Genomic DNA, 26,059 nt, shown 5'->3' with positions numbered 1-26,059 from the left:
ATCAAACCACGGATTTGCGAGCAAAATAAGTGCCACGTCTTTTTAAGACATTAAAGATTCAACCGGGATAATTAACTTGAAGGTCAAGGAGGAAACCGTTGTCAGCGCATTCTGCAGAGTCCGCTGCAGCTCGTGCAGCCGAAAGCTGAAGGGGGTGTGAGACGGGCAGCCAGCGGCTCGGGACTCGCGAGATGTTGCAAGACCGGTTTTTGCTGATTCTGATCAGTTGGGTAAACTTTTGAGCATAGTTAAAAATCAGGGGATGAATTTCCCTCCCCGTTGTCGCCTCTCGGTCTAACCTGGAAAGATCGGGCTCCTGTGCTGCATGTGTGAAAGTTCTGCCTATGACGTCAGCATCACCAATGAGGCAGAGCTAGAGTGGAATGTTGCTTTGAATGACGGTCACCACCGTGTGACAATTTCATGGCTGAGGTCTTTGAATTTGAGGGCCCTGACTCGAATGTTGATTTTTTTTTTCCTCCCCAGCCCTGGGGATTGAACCCAGGGGCATTCTACCACTGGGATGCATCTCCAGCCCTTTTAATTTTGTATTTTGAGACAGGGTCTCACTAAATTGCTGAGGCTGGTGTTGAAGTTGCAATTCTCTTGCCTCAGCCTCCCGAGTCCCTGGGATTGCAGGAGTGCACCACCACGTCCAACTGAGTTTTGATTTTTGAAGTATGAAAACTCACTCAAAATAAATAACAAATTGGGATGATTTTTCACTAAAGGAAAGTGGTCACATCAGGGGCTGAATTCCTTGATAAGCCAATCAGGTGCTGTACCAACACATAATGAAGTGTTGATTAATTTTTCTTAGTGTAAAAGTGGATCTAGCTGTAGAATTCCATTTGGTTGCACTGAAATTGTACCTACAATTCCTAGTGCTCAAGAAAGGAATTTATTTTTTCTTGAAATTTGGTTAGTACTTTTTTTGGGGGGGGATACTGGGGATTGAACTCAGGGGCACTCAACCACTGAGCCACATTCCCAGCCCTATTTTGTATTTTATTTAGAGACAGGGTCTTGCTGAGTTGCTTAGCACCTTGCTGCTGCTGCTGAAGCTGGCTTTGAACTTGTGATCCTCCTGCCTCAGTCTCCTGAGCCACTGGGATTACAGACTTGTGCCACCTCACCCAGCCTGGTTAGTATTTTTGCCTACTCTAACAGGGCATTTTGATTTAAATTATCTAGTTTCGCCAGCTACAAAGACCAGATTAACTAAATGATGGCCAAATACTCAGAAATTCTACTGGCTAATTTCTATTTTGTTAGGTTCACAATTTTTCTACAAATTATTTCCACTCTAGATTGTCACCTGCTTCATGTCACTAGCTTCTTTGATAGTGCATCTTGTAGAGCCACCTTGTACAGATATTTATGCAAAAAATTAGCAATCAGAAATCAAGGTTAAATAATCCCCAAAATATAAAGTTGGGGCTGGAAATGTCCTTTTGAAAATATTTTTTTCTACTTTATTATAAAGGTGAAAAAAATCATTATGTATTATTCATAAAAGTATAAAGTTTACTATATATCTCGTTTATGATTTACTACCCAGTTAATATTGGGACATACAAACTTACCAAAAAGTGTGGTCCTACTAACCCTATTGTTTTAAAGACTTTTAAGAAACATCATAAGTCATGGCAGCTTTCCAAGCTAATAAGTTTAATTGACTTCATCACTTCTAAGGCTGCATGATATTTTCAGAATGGTCCTTTAGGTCATTTCCCATTTTTCACTATTATAAACATGATGGATTCGTGTTTAAGATAAATTCTTCAAAGAGGACTTGCAACTTCAAAAGTATTCCTCTTCCCCTCCACCTACCTCTTTTTTTTTTTTTTTTTTTTTTTTTGGTAACTACATATTACCAAATCCTCATCCAGAAGATTTTTGCTTAGGGCTGAAGGTGTAACTCAGCTTTAGAGAGCTGACCCAGCATGCAGGAGGCCCTGGGTTCCACCCCCAACATTGTGTGTGTGGGCGGGCACACACACACACACACACACACACAGAAGCTTCTGCCTCCTCATCTCCCCATCAATGTATAATAATGCTTCCTTTTCCCACATGCTGGTATTTTCAGTCTTTTAAATGATTGCTATAATTTATTGTGGTAAAATTCACATTTCTTTGATTATTAACGAAAAGAGCAACTTTTCCTGTGATTACTTACATCTTCTTTTGTGAATAGTATTTTTATTTCCTTAGCTCTTTTTACGGAAGTCGCATTTTTCTTATTAATGTATAAAAGCTCTTTATATAGGATATTAGTTCCAGAGAGTATAGACCACAACCTGTTTACAAGTTTTTTGGTAAAACTATGATTTGACTCAGATCATCTTTGTTTAATAACCCTCCCTTGGGTGAACCTGTCCCAAGAGATGTTTCTAAACACACACCATATCTGAGGAAGAGGCCACCATGTGATCTTGCTGGATGGGTTCCTGGTAGTGATGTCAAAGGAGGCTGAAGGAGGAAGGGCTCGTTACCCTGTGGCTTGCTGGGTGCGGAAGCCCTTCTGGCCCCGTGTGTTATCTTATTCCAGGTGATGGTTTTCCACGGTGTCATTTGCTATCACAGTACATAAAAGAGACTTCATTCTCTCCCATTCTGAGATGGGCATTCAGGCTAGGCTGAGGAAGAGGGCAGCACAGTGGTAGGGAATGGCTGTGTGGGGGGTGTGTGTGTGTGTGTGTGTGTGTGTGTGTGTGTAAAGGATTTGAAAGGCAGAATCTTCATGAATTCTTTTTAGATGGTGACAGTGGCATCTTTGGTGGCATAATTTCTTTTCCTCTCCCATCACAAGGTTTGTGGCTGATGGCTTTCACCACTATTGCAAAAGACAGATTAAGAAGAGAAAAGCAAATTATTTCACCCAAGGGTTCTGTGACGAGGGAGACCTCAGAAATGAAGAGTCAGGGGAAAAAGAAATGTAAGAAAAGAAAAAGAAAGAAGCCTCCGGGCCCGAGGGAGGACTGCGTTTCTGTGGACAGGTGGACAGGCGGACATGTGGACAGGCGGACATGTGGACAGGTGGACAGGTGCGAGGCCAGGTCAGGAGGGTCGGAGACACCAGCTCCTGTTTGTTCAGACTCATCCTGGCATCCATGTCTTCATTCCGTTCCTCTGGTTATGGACAGACACCTGTCCCTTGAGCGTCTTGTGACCCACTTTCAGGAGAGGTAGGTTGGAGAATTTCCCTAGGGCCATGTTCATGGAGAAAGGCAGAAAAAGGTCAGAGGGTAACTTTTCTATTTCTGCAGTTTTCTCAATTTACTTCCATTTCAAACCCTCGAAATGTCAAGGTGTCATACTTTTTTTTTTTTTTTTTTTTTTTTAGAGAGAGGAGAGAGAGAGAATTGAGAGAATTTTAATATTTATTTATTTTTTAGTTCTCGGCGGACACAACATCTTTGTTGGTATGTGGTGCTGAGGATCGAACCCGGGCCGCACGCATGCCAGGCGAGCGCGCTACCGCTTGAGCCACATCCCCAGCCTAGACCACATTTGTGAAGTGGCTCAAGTTCTTTCCTCTCTTTGCTGTTATCTCTGGTTCCCAAAGGGCACATTTCTTTCTTTTACTTCACAGGGACTATCAGAGAATTCCTTAAGATGAATGAGTTGATAGACCTGTTTCTCCAGATCGCCTGAGCTGGGGAGTGAAGAGGATTCTTTCCCATTCAAGATGAAAGGGAGTTGGCTTTTATATGTTCTGGGTAGACCAGTTTAAAAAATTTCATTCATTGTTCAAACTAATTGAAACATGCCCAGACTCTGGGATGGTGACCTGGTGTGAGGAAATGTCATCATTCACTCACTCATTCTGTATTATTTAGGACTCTTGGGTGCAAATGACAAACTGAACTTAGATTTGATTCCTGAAATGGGGAAATTAGGATATTTGATGGTTTCCTAGAACCCAAGCATAGAAATGAGGCTGAGCTTCAAAGACAACTACAGGCAGAGTTCCAAACCCTTGGGGACTCTCCAACTTACATCCAGTTTCGCCTTTCGCTCTCTGCAGGTGGGTTTCCTCTGCCTCTCCACCAGCTCCTGAGCTATTTTATCTTTCAGTATAGACACAAGAGTGACTAGATTTTATTTTACAATTCTATTTCTAAAATTTCCAGTAAAGAACATTGTTTGGCCTGGCTTGGGTCAGAGCTGGGTTGAACACCTATCAGCTGAAGACATTTTTAGCTTTTCATTGCTGTGACCAAAATACCCGACAACAACTTAAAAGACTTAAAAAAGGAAAAGTTTATTTTAGCTCCTGGTTAGAGGTTTCAGTCCTTTGCTGTGGGCAGAGGTGTGGTGGAACATCATGGCAATAGGGTGTGGAGGAGGAAAGTTGTTGTCTCATGGCAGCCAGGAGGAAGAGAGGGAGAGAGGCAAAGAGGGGGAGAAGAAAATAGAAGAGTAGCTCTTCTAGGGCCTGCTTCCTCAATAGGTCCCACCTCCCAGTAGTTCATTCAGCTGTCAATGGATTAATCTGCTTACTCCATAATCCACTGATGAACTCAGAGCCCTCATGATCCAGGCATTCCCTAAAAGCCCCACCTCTGAACCTTGGTGCATTGGGGACCATGGTTTCAATACATGAGCTTTTGGGGGACATTCTAGCTTCAAACATAACACCTGACATACCAGACGGTGCTGGGACAACCAGGCCACATTGCACTGACCTGACCTTGGGGATTAGTGTTCAATTTATTAAAACAAATTAAAATCCCTCATTTGCTCTTAAATTTTTAAATATCAGATGGTCACACACCTATGGAGCTATAGTGAAAATACATAACACTTCCATCACTCACCTTCAAAAGATTCCCCAGGTCCCTCTGTAGAACATCCCTTCCTCTGCTCCCAGACCTCTCTGATGGCTAGTCTACTTTCTGTCACTATACATTAATCTGTATTTTCTAGGATTTTGTATAAATGGAAACATACAGTAAGCACTATGGGTCTAGCTTATCTCACTTACCATGCTGATTTCGAGATTCACTTCTGTTGAATGTTGCAATAGTTTGTTCCTTCTTATTATGATGATTTTTTTCCAGAAAAAGCAACATTTTAATTACTGGTTAATATTTTTTGTATCATGGAATATTTCAATATGCTTAACAGAAAAGGACAAAATAGGGTATGAATTCCCATGTACACATTAACCCAGTTTCAGCAATTATCAAGCCAGGGCCAGTTTTGTTTCTACCTTATCTCTACCCATTAACTACCTCCTGTATTAATTTGAAGCAAATCTTAGATGTCATTCATTTCTTCTGTCAGTATTTAGGAATTTACTTCTAAGAGATAGGGACCCTTTAAAAAAAGATAAAATCACAGTACCATTGTCATGCCTATAATATTTTAACAATAATACCTTAATTTTACCAAATATCCAGTCAGTGTCCAAAGTTACATACAGTGTTTGAATCAGAAGCCAAACAAGACCTCAGTTAAACTATTTATCAATATATCTCTCAAATCTCTTTGCATGTATAAGTCCCCTTAGTTCATTTGTGCTGGTCTAATAAAATACCTGAGTCTGGGTAATTTATAAATAATAGAAAAGAATTTCTTCATTATGCACAACTATAATGTGCCAATAAAAAATGTGGAAGAGATATTCGGGTTATTCTGCAGATCGTATAAATCTTTTGCCTTTTACTAAAGATTTTCTTGGAGAGGAACAACAACAACAACAGAAAAAAAAATGTGGGAGAAAAAGAAATGAATTTCTTGCAGACCTGGAATGTGGGAAGTCTGTGATCAAGTCCCTGGCAGGCTTAATATGTGGTTAGAGGTGTTTCTGCTTCCAAGATGGTACCTAGTTGCTATATCCTCACATGGCAGAAGACAGAAGGGAAAGTGGGAGGAACATTGTTTCCCTCCACCCATATTTTTAAGGTTGCTAATCCCACCACTTGACTCAATCACCCACTAAAGTGGTGAAACTTAATCCGATTCTTAAGTTTCAATGTGTGAATTTTGGAGGAGACAGAAATAGTCAAGCCATAGCATCCCTTTGTGGCTCTCTATTTTTTTTTTTCCTTATACTTTGTTGAAGGAACTATGTAGCTTGTTCTCTATGGATTCTTACAATCAGGGTTTTGCTAACTGTCTTCTCTAGTAGTATTAACATATCTCTCTGTCCTCTTCATATCTTGAAATTTTGTTGGATATAAATTTAGGAATAAATGTTTTAATTGAAAAAAATTTTTTTGGTTCTTTCTTTTTAAAAAATATTTTATTTTGGTTGTAGAGAGATGCAATACCTTTGTTTATTTATGTGGAGCTGAGGATCGAACCCAGGGCCCCACACATGAGAGGCAAGTGCTCTACTGCTGACCCCCAGCCCCAGCCGCAGATTTTTTTTAATTTAATTTTTTAAATTTACATATGACAGCAGGATGCATTACAATTCTTGTTGCATATATACAGCACAATTTTTCATATCTCTGATTATATACATAGTATATTCACACTGATTCATGTCTTCATACATGTACTTTGGATAGTAATGATTATCACATTCCACCATCATTAATTACCCCATTCCCCCTCCAATCCCTCTGCCCTATCTAGAGTTCGTCTATTCCTCCCATGCTCCTGTTCCCTATCCCACTAGAAATCAGCCTCCTTATATCAAAGAAAACATTCAGACTTCGGTTTTTTTGGGGGATTGGCTAACTTCACTTAGCATTATCTTCTCTAACTCTATCCATTTACCTGCAAATGCCATGATTTTATTCTCTTTTATTGATGAGTAATATTCCATTGTGTATATATGCCAGTTTTTAATCCATTCATCTCTCTTTTTAAAATTTTTATTGTTGGTTGTTCAAAACATTACATAGTTCTTGATATATCATATTTCACACTTTGATTCAAGTGGGTTATGAACTCCCATTTTTACCCCATATACAGATTGCAGAATCACATCGGTTACACATCCACTGATTTACATGTTGCCATACTAGTGTCTGTTGTATTCTGCTGCCTTTCCTATCCTCTACTATCCCCCCTCCCCTCCCCTCCCCTCCCCTCTTCTCTCCCTACCCCATCTACTGTAATTAATTTCTCCCCCTTGTTTTTTTTCCCTTACCCCTCACTTCCTCTTGTATGTAATTTTGTATAACCCTGAGGGTCTCCTTCCATTTCCATGCAATTTCCCATTCTCCCTTTCCCTCCCACCTCTCATCCCTCTTTAAAGTTAATCTTCTTCTCATGCTCTTCCTCACTACTCTGTTCTTAGTTACTCTCCTTATATCAAAGAAGACATTTGGCATTTGTTTTTTAGGGATTGGCTAGCTTCACTTAGCATAATCTGCTCTAATGCCATCCATTTCCCTGCAAATTCTATGATTTTGTCATTTTTTAATGCAGAGTAATACTCCATTGTGTATAAATGCCACATTTTTTTAATCCATTCATCTATTGAAGGTCATCTAGGTTGGTTCCACAGTTTAGCTATTGTGAATTGTGCTTCTGTAAACATTGATGTGGCTGTGTCCCTGTAGTATGCTGTTTTTAAGACCTTTGGGTATTGATTGAGGAGAGGGACAGCCCAGCCCCAGATTTTAGCAATAATTTTAAAAGGATCTTGAGTAATGTTGGTTTGAATTTATAAAGGTAGTTAATTAAACACTGTTCAATTATAATTTTGAAGACTTTAGGGCTGGCAAACTATAGCATGTTGGGCCTACCATCTGTTTTTGTAAATAAAATTTTACTGGAACATAGACATGCACATTCATTTATATATTTTATTGTTTGTGACTGCTTTCCCAATATAATAACAGTAGTTGTGAAGAAGACCCTTTGGCCCATAAAGTCTAAATTATTTACAATGTGTCATTTTAAGAAAAAGTTTGCTGACCTCTACAAAGCACTTGTACATTTTATATGATTTAACAATACTGTTTCCTTTTTAGGTACTTCATTTATCAGACTATCTCTGCAATTATTCATTCTTAATAAAGCTAATCAATTACAGTTGCAATATGGTAAACTTTAGGTTTCTTAGATGTCCTGGAACTCTGCATAAGCTTCATCAAGATTTCAACTTACAACCAGAAATCTATACTAGTTATTTGATTACCTACTTTAAATTGTTCGTGTAAGGGGTCTCATGCTAAATTCTCTTACACATTTATAAATATACAAATTACCTAGTATGTCCAAATTACAGAAACATTATTATTATGGTTTAGATTTCTTAAGCCTTTCATATTAATTCTTAGGTTTCTGGAATGGAAAAATAGGAAGTATCAGGAAAGACTGTTAACATCAAGTTATCTGAAGTGAAGGCAGATACTACATGGATCAACTGAGATAATTTACAGCCAGAGATTTTGACAGAACCTGATATTTAGTTGCAGAAATGTAGAGGATTACTGTCCCTACTATCCTACTAAGCCCCTTTTTGTAAATACTATGTCAGGGACTTGGAAGCTGAAGGTGTTGATTTTGGACTCACACAACCCAATTCTCATGCAGGTGTGCACCTATGCAGGGGTTCATTCATCACTTGATTAGATGATTAGATGCACATCTATGATTTCTGACATTTTATCTAACTCTGAAGATCACTGAGTTCCTTGGAATCCAAAGGAAAATATCACCATCTATTTTCACTTGCAAATACTTCAGTATGAATCTCTAATACTTAAGAAAGTTAAAAAGACATTTTTGTGCCATTTGTCCTTTGGTACATGTAAGAAAATTATCAATAATCTCTTGATGTCATATAATAAATACTCTATTCACCTTCTTATGTTTTTGTCTTAAAAATGTTGGGATGTAGTTTAATGGTAAAATGCTTGCCTAGCATTAGCATGCAAGAGGCCCTGGGTTGCAGCCTCCAGCACACACACACACACACACAAAAAAAAAAAAAAAAAAAAAAAGAAAAAAGAAAAAAAGAAAAAAAAGGTCTTTCTTCATTTTGTCCAATCAGAATCACAAGGCCACATTTCATGCTTAGGACAAAACACTTGCTGCTCTGCCATGGCAGCCTATTTTAAAACTGACATCCCCCCCCCCCCTTTCTCTTCTCCCTCTCCCTAACCTTGTGGGAGCAAGATTACCCTTCTTCCCATCCAAGGCTGACTTATCTGTCCTTGAGCAAACACACACCACAGGAATGAAGCAATTCAGATTTTGAGGATGGCGCCAGAAGACCTAACAAAATGCTATCTTTCAGGGCCACAGGTGATTTACTTCCCCTGACAAGGTGCACCTGGAATATAGCCTTTGACTCACCTCTTTAAAAGCCCTCTGTTTCCCCTGCTGGATAGAATCACAGACTCTGGGACAGGAGTCCCCTGTGTTTCTCCTTTGCTAGCAAAGTAATGAAACATCTTTTTCCATGTTTGCAAAATCATGTTTTCCTTATTGGGCTGGCATTGGGGACAAGGGTGGAACTTTCGTTAACACTCTCAAAAACACAGTTTTGCTAAAGAAATCCAATCATAAGCTTTCCATGATTTCCCTCATTTTGGATTTGGCTGATTGCTTCTAGGTGGTATGAAGGCTGTTAATTTTCCTTTATTCCTGTATTTTTAGTAGCAGACTTGATTAGATTTGAAGTCAGCACCACCCCGCCCCCCCCCCCCCCCCCCACAAGAATACTTCATAGGCAGGCAAATGTATTTCCTATTACAGAACGTTGAACTGGACGGGCCCTAGCATTCTTTCATACTTCTGGGGTCTTTAAAATGGCAACCTGATTTAAGTGTTGACATCTCGACAGTCACAACTCACACAGCTTTCATTAAGTAAATTTCATTCATTTACTCTCTCGGTATTCTGCAGACAACGAAACTAAAGTTTAGAGCATTTGATTCATCCGACCCAGTTGACAAAATGACTTTGTACGTTTAAGGAGGAATTAGAATTCCGATTTCCTAGTCCCTTCCCGGTCTGAGCGCCTCCATTTCAGGCTCTCACAGAAGCCTGAGGGCACCAACCAGCAGGAAGGAAGCCCTCTTTCCCGGTCCCCTCCTGCAGGCACCTCGCTTCTCTTGCCCCGCCCCACAAGGTCTGAGGTCGAGTCCCGGCGAGCCCCAGGGAAACCACACTTCCCAGAGTGCACTGCGACCGGTGGAGTCCTCCAATCGGCGCTCGCCGGCAGGGGCCATTTCCGTAGAGAGGAACGGCGGAGCGGCCTGTGTGCATGGCGCTGTTCCCAGCCTTTGCGGGCGTTAGTGAGGCCCCCGATGGTGGGGGTTCCAGGAAAGGTGAGCACACAAAAATGTTGAAGAAAGCACTCGGCGAGGTTAAGGCCAGTCTCTCGGGCCCGGGTCGCGTGTATTGTCTTAGGTTTGTTTATCCGTTTGTATCCCAGAGTTCTCCGCGCGTTGCAAAGCCTTCTGGGAAGGGCCCCGCGCCTTGCCCGGGGTGTGGGGCTCGAGGGCGCCTTCGGGGGTGAGGGTTGTCGAGTTTTGGAAGGAGGAGGAAAGACAGAAAAGAGGCTATGGAGCTAGGACCAAGATATTGTCGGACTTCTTTCTTTCTCGTAGCTTCACTTCACCTTTAAAATGACGGTGCTCCACATTGTAAAGAGACTCCCAATGCAAATGCTGGATGTTCTTACAGATTTCCACCTTTAATGTTCTATTTATTTGTAAGATACTTGTTGAATTTCTGTCTTTTGGCAGACCTAGAGCTACGGATTGGAATCCAAAGACTAATCAGGTTCTTTCCAAATGGACGTAGCTAGTCGTGAAAAGAATAAAATGTTCTTGAGAGTTTACTGTGTGTCTCGTTGTAGCCCTACATTATTTTGTTTAAGCCTTAAACATCTGAAGAGGGATGCATTGTTAAAAATTGAGAGACACAGTGAATTTATTTAAAAAACAATCCTTCACTGGACACCGAGGCGCTCGCCTTAATCCCAGAGGCTCGGGAGGCTGAGGCAGGAGGACCGAAAGTTCAAAGCCAGCCTCAGCAATTTCTCGAGGCCCTAAGCAATTTAGCAGGACCATGTGTCAAAATTTAAAAAGGCCTGGGGATGTGGCTTAATGATAAGCCTCTGGGTTCAATTCCTGATACCAAAAGGAAAAAAAGAAAAATTTAAAAAAAGGACAATCCTAAGTCATGTACTTCATGTGAAAGGGCCCAACTGTGTGTAAGATGTGTCAAAAAAAAAAAAAATTACAGCAAATTTAAAGATCTTATTTGGCTTTTATTCCCGAATTTATAGTCAGGTAGCACTCAGAACCAGAACAGGACCAAAGAACTCCTGAGATGCAACTGGTCAGAAACATTTATGGATAGAAAGTGGAAGTGAGGTACAGCCACAACTTAAATGGTTACAGCTCAGTGTTTTATCTTATTGGAGTCAGCTGCTCCCTGCAGGTGACTTAACTGAGCTACTGTGATTGACTAAGATTCAAATATTTGTTAGAAGAGTGTACTCTTTACTCCTAAATTAGATTGTTCTTTGGCCTACCAAGGCAGGTTATAGTTTACCATATAAGGATGCACATATCTGAGGCATTTTTGGCTTAAACTTAATTTAACACACCTCTTTCTATCCTCTCTTAGCTCCTGCACTTCTCTTTTTGTAACAGTTCTTAACATTTGTAGTTTCTTATGTGGTTAATGTAATCCTTATTAGACTGTAATCAATAAGGCCAGGGAAATTGTCTCTACATTGTAGTATACTTAGCTAAGCCACTTAGCCATTTGCTAGCAACTAAGAATACAGTAAGTGTTCAATAAATATTTGCTAGAATTACTCAGAATTAATGTGTTGCATAAGGGAACCTAAAAAATAACAGTACAAAGTAGGATGTTGTAGACGTCAGAGGTGAACTATAGCAATAACAACTTCTAATGGAAGATTCAAAGAAGGCCTTTTATTTTTATGTAGGAGCTAACTTTGGGACCGTCCTCAAGAGAGTAGGATTTGGACAAGTAGAGATTGTGGAAGAGTATTCCAGAGTCTTGAAGACCCTGAGGAGGAAAAGCATGAGACTTGTGCATAGAACTGCAAAATAATCCAGTTAGTGTGGAAATATGATTGGGCTGGTGATAAGGGAGTATAGTGACCTTTAAACAAGATGAGGGTGTATTTTATTTTGGGAGGGAAATTGAAGGTTTATTTATTAAAGGTTTATCTTAACCAGTATTTATTGTACATGCTCTGGGTATCCAGCATCAGGATAATGTATGGAAAAGTGCTTTTCATAAAATATTTTTTTAAAATTTAAACACTAGATTATCACTTATAGTGAGATTAACTGTAATTTCTTAGTATCATTTAGCTATGAATCAGTGTTCAGTTTTCCCAAGGTGTTTCTTCATATGGCCTTTTATACTTGGTTTATTTAATCAGGATCCAGAAGTCAGGCTCTACATTGTATTTTATGAATATGTCTATTTCAGTATAAAACAATTTCTTCATATCTTCTTTATTCTCAGGTGACTTTTTTGTAAAGGAAACTGGGTTATTTGTCTTGAAGACATTTTCTACCACATCTTCATGATGTCATTTAATGCTTTTCTGTTTCTTATAAGCTGGTAATTAGATCTAGAGAACAATTAGATTCAGGAATAATCTCTTTTGTGGAAAACACCTTGCACTTGATATTATATTGGGAAGGTATGCTATATAGTTTTCTCTGTTAGTGATAGTAAGATTTCACTGGTCTGGTCCAAAATAGGGATGGGGATGAGGCTCAGTGGTTGAGTGCCCCAGAGTTCAATCCCCAGTACTAAAAAAAGAAAGATTTCATTGGTGGATTCATATATTTGCAACCTCTTTCTTTCATTAGGAAGCTGCCCATCAACCTTTCACCTAATGATTTTTGCAATCACCAGTTGCTAACTGGTTATTTTCTAGTTTTTTCTTTACTCCTATATTAGCATCGTCATTCCTTAGAGACTCTTGAGGTACCATAAAATACGATTCAGGCAAGATTTGACAGGATGAATACTTGATTAATTTCCTTTGTCAGTTTGCAGAATGAAAAGTTGGGTCCTGGTAACTACTAGAGGTTACCATTGAGTTTTTGTGTTTCATTATTAACTCATGAATAATAATAATAATAATAATGATAATAGTAATAATAATAATTATTATTATTATTGTTTTTGTACCAGGGATTGAACCCAGGGTTGCTCAATCACTGAGTCACAACCCCAGACCTTTTTTATTTTATTTAGAGACAGAGTCTTGCTGAGTTGCTTAGGGCCTTGCTAAGTTCCTGAGATTGGCTTTGAACTTGGAATCTTCCTGCCTCAGCCTCCTGAGCCACTGGGATGACAGTTGTGCACCACTACACACAGCCCAAATTATTATTTTAAAAATCACTTGAAATAATTCTTTTGAGTGGCTTTGCTACCACTTTTTAAAAATTTTTAAATTTTTAGGTGGATACAGTATCTTTATTTTATTTTTATGTGGTGCTGAGGATCCAACCCAGTGCCTCACAGGTGCTAGGAGAGCGCTCTACACCACTTGAGCCACAACCCCAGCCCTTTGCTATCACTTTTGATACATAGATATGTTGGTTATATTTTCAGTTTTTAGGGAATGCTTTTTCTTCTTTTTCATTTAATCTTGTTCTATAATGATGGTACATATTATAAAGATGAAAATGTAAATCAGTTATATTCAGAGAAAGAAAGCTTCTGGATCCTGATTAAGTAAACCAAGTATAAAGTTCTTTTCCTTCCCCCACAAGTTAACATTTTCCATTGGTCAGTGTTATCCTTCCATTTTTTTCTGCCTTAATGTAACTAACTACATTTGCCTTCTCTTTCCTAACAACTTAACTATTCTGTATTTTATCTTAGATCCGGAAGATGGCTCTTATAGCAAAGTGTAGAGAGCTTCCTTATTGGTGTCCCAAACTCCATTGTGTGAATGGCAAATGCTTTATTCAGCCAGTTTTCAATAAAGACATTTGGACTGCTTCTAGTGTTTCACTATTATAAGTGGAAGCACTGTGATTTTTGCCTTACACTATAAAATATTATAAAAAAGATGTAAGCTTAGGAGTAGTGGTAAAGAGGTCCAGTGGTGGGGGAAGCAAAATATTTAACTCTTGGACAGGAAAGACAGGTAGTACCAAAAAGAATGAGAGGGACTCTGCTCTCCACTGTTGAGGTATTGTGAAGAGTGAGGCCAGCATTTGAGTAGGCATCACATTCAGTAGAGGGTCTGGAGGGCTGTGTTCAGCACCACTTTTCTTTTGAACAAAGAGGAATGCAGAGTGGCCACTGGTCAGGAGCAGCAGAGAGCCCCCAGTTTCAGATTCCTCCAATTCTCAAACACTTCTTTGTATCCTTGGATTGTTTATTAAGATTGTGTACCTTAAACATTGTTGCTTGTGAGTAAAATATGTGGACAGAGTTGGGATGGAAGGTGGCGAGTCAGTTCATGGGAAGCAAGTGTACTACCCTTATTTGGGGAAGAAACTGAAGTTATTATCCCCAAACTCTGTTCTTTCTGTGACCACATATATTAGAACATGGTGCTGCCATTCACCCAAACCCAAACTTAAGTGCTTACCACAACTCTCCCTGTGCCCCATTCAGTTCTTCAGTTTATTAGTTTCTTTCTGTTTCCACTACCACTACGTAATTTTTGCCATACTCATTTCCTGGGTTACAATAACCTCCTAAAATAGTCTTTCCTTCACTCCCTAAATCACTCTTCACAATGTAGCAAGAATTTTAAAATGTATTTACTGAGTTTACTTAAAAACACATTGGTTGTGGCTCAATGGCAGAGCGTTTGCCTAGCACTGTGAGTCCTTGGGTTTGATCCTCAGCACCACATAAACATAAATAAATAAAATAAAGGTATTGTGTTCATCTGCAACTAATATATATATATATATATATATATATATATATATATATATATATATATATATATATTTATATGCTTTATTCAGCCAGTTTTCTATTAAAGACATTTGGACTGCTTCTAGTGTTTCACTATTATAAGTGGAAGCACTGTGATTTTTGCCTTACACTATAAAATATTATAAAAAAGATGTAAGCTTTTAAAAATCACTTGAAATAATTCTTTTGAGTGGCTTTGCTACACATTGCCACTCACTGGTCTAAATACTTGACAAATACTAACTCAACAAATACTAACTCATTGACCTCTCATAACAACCTTATGAAGTTGGTGCTGTTCTTTGCATTTTTATGGATGAGGAAATGGAAGCCAGAGCCAGAGTAACTTGCCCATGGATTGGAACTCAGGAGGTTTAGCTTCCAAGTATCTGCTCTTCTTTTGAACACCACATCTGATTTTGTCACTATTGCTCAAAACTCTCAGAATGTCCATCCATTTTGTTAGGGTAAACTCGAACCACTTTTTTTTAAAGCCCAATCTCCCCACCTTCATTTTGCCCCCACTTCCCCTCATCCCCAGTGGTCTAGCCAGAGAGACCATGTGTTCTCACGTTCAGACCTTTCTATAACCAGTTTCCTCTGCCTGGACACTTCCCAGGAGCACATTTGCTTACCTCATCAGCTTTTAGATCTTAGCTGAGATGTTCTCCAAGGCAACTTTCCCTGGTTCAAACTTTGTCTGTATTTGGTAACCTTTTGAAATCCTCTGATTATACCTGGTGTGTTTTCTGGAGCTTGGCCTTTATCATACTGCATGGTGACCACCAGGTAGTATTGGGTTTATTTGGTTCATTTGTATTCCTAGTGCCCAGAACAGAATATGGCTTTTAGTTAAAAAAAAAAAAAAAAAAAAAAAAAAAAAAAAAAAAAAAAAGATTACTGAATGAAAAAAGACTCAGGAGGTTAAGCATTTTGTTCAGAGTTGTACAACTAATGAATGGTAAAGTAAGTTTGAACCCAGATCTTTCTGACTCCAGAACTTGGGTTATAAATCGGGCTGGGCCGTGTTGGAGGCCATGTTCAATGTTACAGGGTTGTTTAAACATTCTCTTTGGAATTCCTGAGCCTTTTCAAACCATAGGTTAAAATCCATGGAAGGATTGACTTGGCTCCATTGTCTGTCATCACCATCCTGACACAGCTGCCAGCCATGTTTGCTAGTACTCTTTATACAAGTTCAGTTTGTGCTCTTGGATTGTCAGAAAATAAGGGGTTTGATCAAAACAAAGAGCTTGATTTATTTTAAGAGCAAACATCTTCCTTAATGTATGTGCTAATTTATTTAATGCATTCAGCCCTAGAAATGTTTTTTAGATTATCATCTCTGGGGTGACACTCATCTTTTGAGTTCACTGAAACTAGTAATCATTGCTTTTTGTAGTAAAAGAATGTAGAGTGGGTATAGAACTGGGATATTTTATCCAATTATAATGCAAAATTTGTTTTTAAAGTTTAAATCTTTGTTTATCAATGGTGAGATTGAATTAAAGCATTTTCAGTAGTGACAGAGAAGTGGATTTGTATAATAAACTTACAACAGAAAGTATTTCAGCATTAAGTATTTGATGTTGATTGATCTTACCACTTTCTGTTAAATCACCTTGGAAGTGTATACATGCTGCAGTCCCACCAGGTAGCTGCCTATTTTTGTTAGGCAATAGGTCTGCAGTGGTTTTCTGCTCCAAACCTCCACCGTTTTTCCTTTCTTAGGTGTGTGTATAGCCAAGTGCCAGTTTCCAGGCAAGTCACAACCTGTGGTTTATTTACTGACCCATGGCCCTCAGGGACGAAAGGTCTGTCAGTTTTCTCTCTTAAGCCTTAAACATTTGGTACCTTGATGCTCTTCTCTGTAATATGTTACATCCTGCTTAGTATTGCCATGTTTGATTTCTACAGGCGGTATAAATTATGTGAGGATGTCAGTAACCCTTGAAAGGACTTTGCAGACTGACTAAATAAGCATCTTTAATCTCTTATGTGACTCCAGTAATCTGTTTAACTAGTGTTGAATTTGACAATCCAAATATACTATTTGACCAGGTAAAATTATGATTAAGTTCCAGGCGTGGTGGTGCATGCCTGTAATCCCAGCAGCTCAGAGGCTGAGACAGGAGAATCACAAGTTCAAAGCCTCAGCAACTTAGCAAGGCCCTGGGTTTAATCCCTGGCACCAAAAATTTTTTAAAAATAATAAAAAAGTTATCATTAAGCACCATGTGCGCATAGCCTGTTTTGTTACCACTCTACCCCCAATACCTAGCACTTAGGAGGTATTTCTTTGACAAATATTTTTGGGGTTTTGTTTTTATTTTTTCTGTTGCCACTCTCTTATCATGTCACAGTAATCATTACTAATCTGGTGCCCAGAGGATTTGAGTTGTTTGATGCTCAGTGTAGAATATAGTGGGAATAGTGATGTGTAGAAAATGAGATTACAGTGCGAATATTGCCGTAACAGCCTCAGGTAACAATGGCAAGGAGACTTTAGGAGAGCTACCTCCTGAGTGAGGAAGCAGAGAGAAGTACCATGGTGTGCTAGAGAGCATTGGATGAAGAATTGATGACCAGGTTCAGATGTGTGCCCTTGGCCACATGACTTAACCTCTTTGAGCCTCCAGCTATACTGTTAGAGCTGTGCTCCAGAGAGCATCTCATCCCCTCCCTCTGAACAGCCAGCCAGACCATCCCTGCCTTTTATATTCTGCAGGTTGAACTTTTTAAATTTTTTTTGTTTCCTTAAGAAAAGTGAATTCCTTGGTTAAGAAAGGTTTGAAAAAATATGGACTAGATGTTTCTCCAGATTCCTTCAGTAATGATCATCTAGTGATTATTACTTATGATATTCTGTACTTATTCAGCAAATATACTAGCAAACATAAACCAACTTCTTGTCTAGTCAGTACTATTAATTAGCTTTTTGTTGCTGTGAACAAAATACAGACAAGAACAATTTAGAGGAGGAGAAGTTTACCTAGGCTCGTGGTTTCTGAGGTTTTAGTCCATAGTTGGCCAGCTTCATTGCTCTGGGCCTTACTAGTTCCACAAACATGACTGTGGAAGGGCATGGCAGAGGAAAGCTGCTCAGCTCACGGTAGCAGGAAACAGAGAAAGGGGTCAGGGGTAGGGCTAGACCAAGACCACATTCCCAGTGACCTACTTCCTCCAATCACGCCCCACTTGCCTACAGTCATAGCTAGTAGTCCATTCAGATTATTTCATTAAGTGGATGAATTCACTGATGAGGTTACAGTTCTCATCTTAGAATGTTGTTACATTGCCTAACAAATGATCTCTGTGGGGTTTTTAGATCTAAACCATTACAAATATCTTTCCCCCTTTGAGATGAGGGCCACACACAGGGTCCATGGTGATTTGGTCTCAAAACCCAGGAATTTTAGTGTATTTTTTTTTTTTTTAATTTGGTATCAGGGATTGAACTCAGGGGCATTTGGCCACTGAGCCATGTCCTCAACTCTATTTTTGTATTTTATTCAAGGACAGTGTCTCACTGAATTGCTGAGCGCCTCACCATTGCTGAGGCTGGCTTTGAACTCATGATCCTTCTGTCTCAGACTCCTGAGCTGCTGGGATTACAGATGTGTGCCACCATGCCCGGCGAATTTTAGTTCTTTATAAACTACTTTCTTCCCAGTAGTTCCGTGGTCAAAGCCTCAGCTTCATTCTTTTTCTTCTTATTATTTTTAAATATATATTTTTTAGTTGTTAATGGACCTTTATTTATTTATATGTGGTGCTGAGAATTGAACCCAGTGCCTCACACATGCTAGGCAAGTGCTCTACCACTGAGCCACCAGCCCATCAGCTGCATTCTTAAGCAGCCTTGTCTCTTACCTTCTGAGATACTCTGAGAGTCACACACTCTGCATTGTTTTGATGTTTGTGTTTACATTTGTTTTCAGCTGTCATTGTTATCTGGGATGTTTGTGGAAAGACATCCTGGTTTGAGCACTCTCCCAGCATAATGTTTGTTCCATATTTCCCGCTTTTCTGTTGTCCATGATAGGATCTGATTGTTTTGGAAATAATTCTGATCTTAGCAACAGGAACTATTTCCACATGTCTTGCCAGGAATTAGGCCCTGCGGGAGTGAGCCAACCTCAGAAGGAAAAAGGAGACAGTTGAAGAAAGATTGCACGAACAGTAACAGTGCTTAACATTTACTAGATACGACCTTACAAATTACTTAATCCTTTGAGCCCTAGTTTTCTCTTCTGTAAAGTGGACATCAAAATACTTCCCTAGAGCCTTGTTATGAGGATTAAAAGATGTAAGGGATGGACAAACTTGGCCTTGTGCTTGGCCTACTGTAGACACTAAGTTGGAGTCTCTCTCTCCCTTTTTCCTGTGCTATTTAATATTTCTTTTTTTCTTTGGAATTTTCCATCTTTTCTCCTTCCTCTCTTTTCTACAGTCATTGAATACCTGCCATGTGCCGGGCATTGCCTTAGGTGCTGGGGATACAGTGTGAATAAAACAAAGGACCTGTCTTCAGGGAGCATGTGTGCTGATATGTCCTCAGTAAGATGCAGTTACCATAAGGGACAGAATGCAGAATATATGAAGAACTCTCAGAACTCAATAATAAAAAGACAGCTCAGGATTTGGATAGTTACTTCTCTTTGATCTGTGAATGGCCAATAAACAGATTAAAAAGATGTCAATATCATTAGTCATGAGGAAAATGAAAATTAAAACCACATTGAGATAACATATCATACCTACTAGGATGACTATAATCAGCAGAACAGCAGTGACGATTGTCTGTGAGATGTGGAGAAATTGGAATCCTCATATATTGTTAATGGGAATCTAATGACGCAGCTACTTTCGAAAATAGGCTGGTAGCGCCTCAGGATGCTAAATGTGACCCAGCAGTTTTGCTCCTAAATATCTATTCGCAATAGCCACAGAGAGGGAATAGCCCTAGTGTCCATCAGTGGAGGACTAAATGAAAAGCGGTGTAGCCATGACATGGGATATCATTTGGTGGTAAAAAGGAATGGTGTGGTGGTGTGTGCTGCAGCGGGGACAACATTTTGCATGTGAAAGCAGCCAGTTACAGAAGACCACATGTTATATGAGCTCATTTATATTAAATGTCCAAAATAGGCAAATCTGACAGACAGAAAGTAGATCAGTGATTGCTTATGCCAAGGGGAGGTGACAGGAATGGGCTGCTCTGCCAGTGAAGTTTCTTTATGGGACGATGAAATGTTCTAAAGTTATGGAGATGATTGCACCACTCTAAATGCACTAAAAACTGTTGTCCACTTTAAATGGGTGAACTTTGTGGCATGTAAATTATATCTTAAGTTACTAAAAACTGCAGCTACCTCTTCTCTTGCGTCTTTCTCCGTCTCGTGGCCTCCTCCTCCTCAGATGTGTGTGTGCTCTGGCCTCCCATCCTAAAGCCAGACAGCAGAAATGCCACTTCTCTGTGGGACCCCTTGCTACTTCCATCCTATGCTTTTTCTCCTTTCATAGCCAAGACTCCTAAAAGTTAGAAGATGAGCAATTTAGTAATAGTTTATTATAGAAAAGTCAGAAATTATGGGAAAGCACACACACAAAAAGATTTTAGATATTTAATCTCACCCCCAGAGATAATTTTAATAACATTTTTATAATTTCAGCGTTAAAATTTGACATCTTGTGTTTTTTTGAAATATTTTCTTAGTTGTAGATGGACACGATACCTTTATTTTGTTTATTTATTTTTATGTGGTGCTGAGGATCGAACTCAGTGAGTGCTCAGTGCCTCACACGTGCAAGGCAGGCGCTCTATTGCTGAGCTTCAGCCCCAGCCCAGCCCCTTGTGTGTGTGTGTGTGTGTGTGTGTGTGTGTGTTTTTCCAAAGAAGAGTACTGTTACAAGGAAAGGTTTGTTAAGTTACTACATGAAGACAGAGCATTGGATATTGTAAAAAAGATCTTTACCTTCTGTCAGAACATTAAGCATGGTGGGCTTTTATGCATGATTTGATTTTTCACTTTTATGATTTGTATGAATCAAATTTGAAGTTACTAAAACCTATTGCTTTGGAAGCATTCAAGCTTGTTAAACAATGTGGATGGAATACAGAAAACCAGGTTACCTTTTAGGCCACACCTGTTATGTGGCTTTTGCTGCAGCCTGATACCGCAAGAGGATTTCAGTCTGAAATATTTAAGAGCACGTTAAAGTGCCGTGCCCTGTGAAATAAAAATTTCATGGATTCTGTTGAGCTTCTATGGGGTGTTCAAAATGTCTGACTGACTTTGGCTGTGAATTGAGATGCCAGATAAGACGGATGGATTTCCTGCTTTAGAAATCATATTGAGCCAATTTTCATTGATCCTTTCTCTCTTTTGCATCTGCAGAATTAGACTGGCTGAGTAACCCAAGTTTTTGTGTCGGAACTGTAACTACCCTGAGCCAACAAACTGAAGAGGCCACAGTTCTTGTTTCTGAAGGGTCATCACCAACAAGGTACTTTTTGACAGGTGGATTTTAGCCTTTGTTGGTCCACTCTGTAGCTTAGATCAGCTGATGCTCCTCGAAAGCCCTGTGATGAAAGAGTGAGTGAAGCTCGTCCCTGTACTCAATAAGGCAACCTCTGGCTGCTTCCTCTCACCTCACCCCTGCAGAGGGCTCCTTCTTCCCCTTTTGCATTGCAATGGCAAGTGCATGACAGTCAGTCCCTAGAGTTAGGTGGCCATGAGAGAAATGGCGTCGTTGAGATTCTCAAGTACTTTGCTACCTTCATTAGTGATCTTTAGATGATTAGAATTTGGGTATTTCTTTAGTTGCCTTTTCAGCACTTCTTGTGTTGTAGCTTGTGTGATATAACATCCAAGAAAGCAAAGTGGCCACGTCGCTCCCCAGCTATGAAAGGCCTTTTGTAGATGATTGAATTGAGGAACGTGCTCTTCCACAGATGTAAACTAGGTGATCTGTATTTGAAATCCTGTACTAGAATTGTGCAGGAAGCCTTTGGAAATCGATAATAATTAATATCCAAGAGGGAGTTTGTAGAGATTTTGGTAATTAGAAGAAGAGCTCATTGTCATCTTTAAAAATAAGGACCACAAATTAAACCTCTTTTTGTTTTGACCTTAAGGACATTTCAGCATAATATATGGCCCTGAAAAGGTACTTTTAATAATGTGCCTAAAAACTGCTTTATTTGATAAAGTTACTGATAGGTTACTTTTATTTAAAAATGTGTATGTAATGAAAGTATAGATTTAGGAAACTATTAATATGAAAATTTTTCCTTCATCCATTTTTATTTGAGGTTCAGTTCTTAAAGTCTTTAAGGTGATTTGTAACCCAGGAAGGTTCTGTGCAGTATCTGGGTAAATAGTAAGTCTCTGTGGGCGTTTTATAGAGCTCCCTATTACATATTTACCTGTATTATTTTCTTATTTATATATAATTTTTTCTATTTCTCTTGAAAATAATTCTAAATTGATTTTCCCAAAAAGGAGTCCTCTGAAATCAGAGCCTTCAGATGAAAGTGATGCTAGCAGAAAGCTCACACAAATAAGCAGGAGAAAGAAGAAGGAAAAAAAGAAAAAAAGGAAGCATCAGCACCACAAGAAAACCAAGAGGAAGCACCGGCAGTTGAGCAGCAGCGAGTCTGAGCCAGATTCTGATTCGGGAAAGGACAGATCTTCCAGGAGCATCAGAAGCAGCCAGAATCAAGCTGAGAAACCCAAGTATGTTGCTCTGCTCAGATACTGTAGCACTTTAAATTTGATTTTTCTGTCTTGATTGTTGCCATAAGTTAGACATTTGAATAATTAGCCAGTCACTCAAAAGATCTCTATCACTAGATCAGCTTAAAAGCAAAAGAAAAATTGTCAAAAAAATTTAGGGGTATTATTTTGTTTGAGAAATACTACTTAGACACAGTAATGATGGTGTCAAAATCTGATTTGGGCTTTCTCAAAGATGGCTCATATGCCACATGGTGGGCTTATGTGTCACTGCACTACATAGTGAAGGATTCCACCCCTGAGGGCTGTTGGTTTCCACCCTAACAGACTAACAGAAGCCTCTTAGTTCTTAGCCTTGATGTGTTTTTTGTTCAGTTACTCCTATACATGCTTTCTCTCTCCCTGTCTCACTCTATTTTTTCAGTTCAGTTAATAAAACTCTTAAATACTTGCTTTTTATCCCTCTCATTTTTTAATTTCACATTTATTTAGAAACACTGTGTTAAAAGGGTTAGAGTAGCTTGTGACCACAGTATTTCCTTTCTTGGGTGACTTGGTGTCCCCATATCTCACTCTGCTCATCTGCCTTGAACCAATTGCTCTGTGGAATTTCATTCCACAGAGAGGCCACAGCATAGGGACTCAATATAGCTTTTCCTCTTTGTGTAGTTGAACATCCTTCTGCATAGAAAGGTATGTGAGACGGAACAGATAGAATATGCTGAAGCTACTGAATTATTACTCATTTAACGTTTTCCTTTTCTTAGTTCCTACAAATTAGAAGAAAATTTTAAGTAGTTTTCCAGGGTGTACTTAAAAATATGGTGCCATTGAGATTTTTGCGACCCTCAGGGATTATTTGCTTTTCTTGTATGCTTGGAAGTCCTTTTATGCCAGTGAGAGCTCTCTGCTTCAGGAATTGTGGAGCTGACCCTGAGTGTTTCCAACAGAGAGGCAAACATTGCACCCCTCTGGGATCCTGGAGCAGCGTCCTCAGACCACTGGTGAAGAGCACTGCCTGCCTCTGTGACTCAGAGGAGCCAGATTTCTTTAGTGCTGTGTGTCTCAGGTGCTATACCTGTAACCAATGCTTTCTCTCAGGAGGGGGAAAAAAAGGAGTTGAGCAAAAAGGTTCCGAATTGCAGACTGAATTTAGGAGGTCAGGATCATGGCCAGCCTGCTTACTGCTGCATCCCCAAGTGCTTGGTGGGGCCTGCTACGGTGCATTGTTGCTGTGTGAATTAATGTATTATTGATATCTTTGAATTTTATCTTATTTTTTTTTATTCTTTTTTTTTTTTTTTTTTTTTTTTTGTAGTGCTGGGGATTGAACCAGGGCCTTGAGCATGCTAGGCAAGTGCTCTACCACTGAGCTACACCCCATAGGTCTGTGTTCTTAGCTTTTTTGTATTTCCAAAGCAAGCTACTTTAAATTGTGATAGTTTCTTTAGAGCTGAAGAAAGTGTTAAATGATTTCCTGAAACCATATAGGAACTACCATGAGAACTTGAAAAATTGTTAATTTTGGCCTGTGCTTGGTTTTATGATCCAGATAGCATTTTTTAAGTGACCTTTATTTATTTATTTTTTAATTGTTTTTTTTTTTTAATACATGACAGCAGAATTCATCACAATTCTTATTACACATATAGAACAGTTTTTCATACCTCTGCTTGTATATAAAGTATGTTCACACCAATTCATGTCTTCATACATGTACTTCGGATGATGATGTCTATCACATTCCACCATCCTTGCTAAACTTCTGCCCCCTCCTTTTCCTCCCACCCCTCTTCCCTATCTAGAATTCATCTATTCCTCCCATGCTCCCCCTCCCTACCCCACTATGAGTCAGCCTCCTTATATCAAAGAAAACATTCAGCATTTGTTTTTTTTGGGATTGGCTAACTTCACTTAGCATTATCTTCTCCAGCGCCATCCATTTGCCTGCAAATGCCATGATTTTATTCTCTTTCAGATAGCATTTTTTAGTTGTCAATGGACTTTATTTTGTTTATTTATATGTGATGCTGAGAATTGAACCCAGTGCCCCACACATGTTAGGCAAGTGTTTTACTACTGGTCCACAACCCCAGCCCCAGATAGCATTTGTAAGTTTGTTATTTTGTGGAGTGACCTGAGATCAAAATAGATTGTTCTTATCCTTCTCTTTTGCTTTTTTGTGATTAAATTCTATAGTTTCTTCCTGGGAAGGTCGCGACCTGGAGGAACTGTTTGTTTCCACATAGACAAGTGCTGAGACATTAGTGAGTTGTGAATGTCCTTCCATGATGTCAGGGAAAAGCAGCTTCATGGAGGGCAGCATACCACGAGGGATTCCACTTCAGGAGATCTGGGGACAGTTTCCCCAGAGGCTGCAGCTACTAATTGACCTTCATTTACTGGGATGAACTTTTCTTCACCTTAAAGGGAAGGCAGCCTCATCTTGTACACAGTTTAGAGGGCATCCTGCTTCCTACCTCCATAGCTGCTAGGGAAGATATGAGGGCTCCTTTATGTGCTGGGGTGGGCTGCAGATGGCCCTTCCTCCCTGCCTCACATTTGGCTTTCCTTTTATTTCTGTTTTGCATCAATCTCTTGCCAGTGGACCCTTCCTCCTTTCACTTCCCCTATGGTTTTTGTAGTTAGAAAACCCTCCACAGTTGTCCTAAAGGCAAATACATTCAAGTCACAATATATTTTATCATTATCATTCAATAAGTATTTATTGAGTAGCTTCTTTGTATCCCTGGAATAGCATTCTCTTGTATTCCCTGCCAGGAATGGTTTAGAAGCCTCCAGAATTCTTATTTGTATCTGGGCAGAGCTAAAGCCAAGATGGAGCAACAGTTAATGGCTGTTTTGACTGCTTTGGCAGCTCTTGTGTCAGCTGCATTATAAACTGATTTTCTTTAGAGGAAGAAAAATTCTGGGATGCCAGAAAACCCTGCTCTCCCTCTTACTTAACTCCTAGGGAAGCAGTTTTATTCATTTGTAACTGAGCTGAAAGTCTGCCAGCCCGCAACTTGGTTCAAAGAGATAAATAAGGGTCTTGACTTCCAGGGGTCGGCATGACTCTGCCCTTTCTATAGGAGGTCCAGACAGACCTACAGGCAAAGCGTGGAATAGTCGAGATTATAGAAATGAGACTGGGACCACTCCTGAGTAATTCAAGATTGTGGCTCTTTTTTTCTTTTCTTTTTTAAAAGTACCTAGTTGGTATAAAGTATTTGAGTGCTTTCTTATTGGTGAGGTGAAGTGAGGGCAGCTTACTGTAATGTCAGTGGTTGTCACCTTTAAATGTGTATCATCATTTCCTCTGCCTAGTACTCTAAATGCCTCAGAGCAGAATTATTTTTTAGGAAAAAATTTTGTTTATAAGTATACTTGCAATTCCAGTTATAGTCACTTAAATGAACTACTTAAAAAAAAATACCTATGTCCCT

General features: G+C 39.4%; 1 protein-coding gene across 7 annotated transcripts in view; it reads left to right on the top strand.

Annotated features, from left to right (window-relative positions):
- Positions 1-10,012: 10,012 nt before the first annotated feature.
- Positions 10,013-26,059, top strand: part of NRDE2 (NRDE-2, necessary for RNA interference, domain containing) — a 50,659-nt gene continuing 34,612 nt past the window's right edge. For 5 of the 7 annotated variants that reach the window (XR_014021641.1, XR_014021642.1, XR_014021643.1 and 2 more), the window contains exons 1-3: positions 10,015-10,250; positions 21,273-21,381; positions 22,380-22,613. Coding sequence is in view for 2 of the 7 variants with exons in the window: in XM_081291616.1 (XP_081147742.1) it covers positions 10,187-10,250; positions 21,273-21,381; positions 22,380-22,613 (407 nt within the window). In the remaining 5 variants the exon portion in view is untranslated. Of the gene's footprint in view, positions 10,251-21,272; positions 21,382-22,379; positions 22,614-26,059 lie in introns of all 7 variants that reach the window. The other 2 variants (XR_014021645.1, XM_081291617.1) reach the window with 2 other exon arrangements.

This window comes from Spermophilus citellus (genome assembly GCF_964194105.1).
Source record: "Spermophilus citellus genome assembly, chromosome: 4".
Lineage (NCBI taxonomy): Eukaryota > Metazoa > Chordata > Mammalia > Rodentia > Sciuridae > Spermophilus > Spermophilus citellus.
Note: the sequence above shows the minus strand (reverse complement) of the source record. Positions and strands in the feature narration are given on the sequence as shown.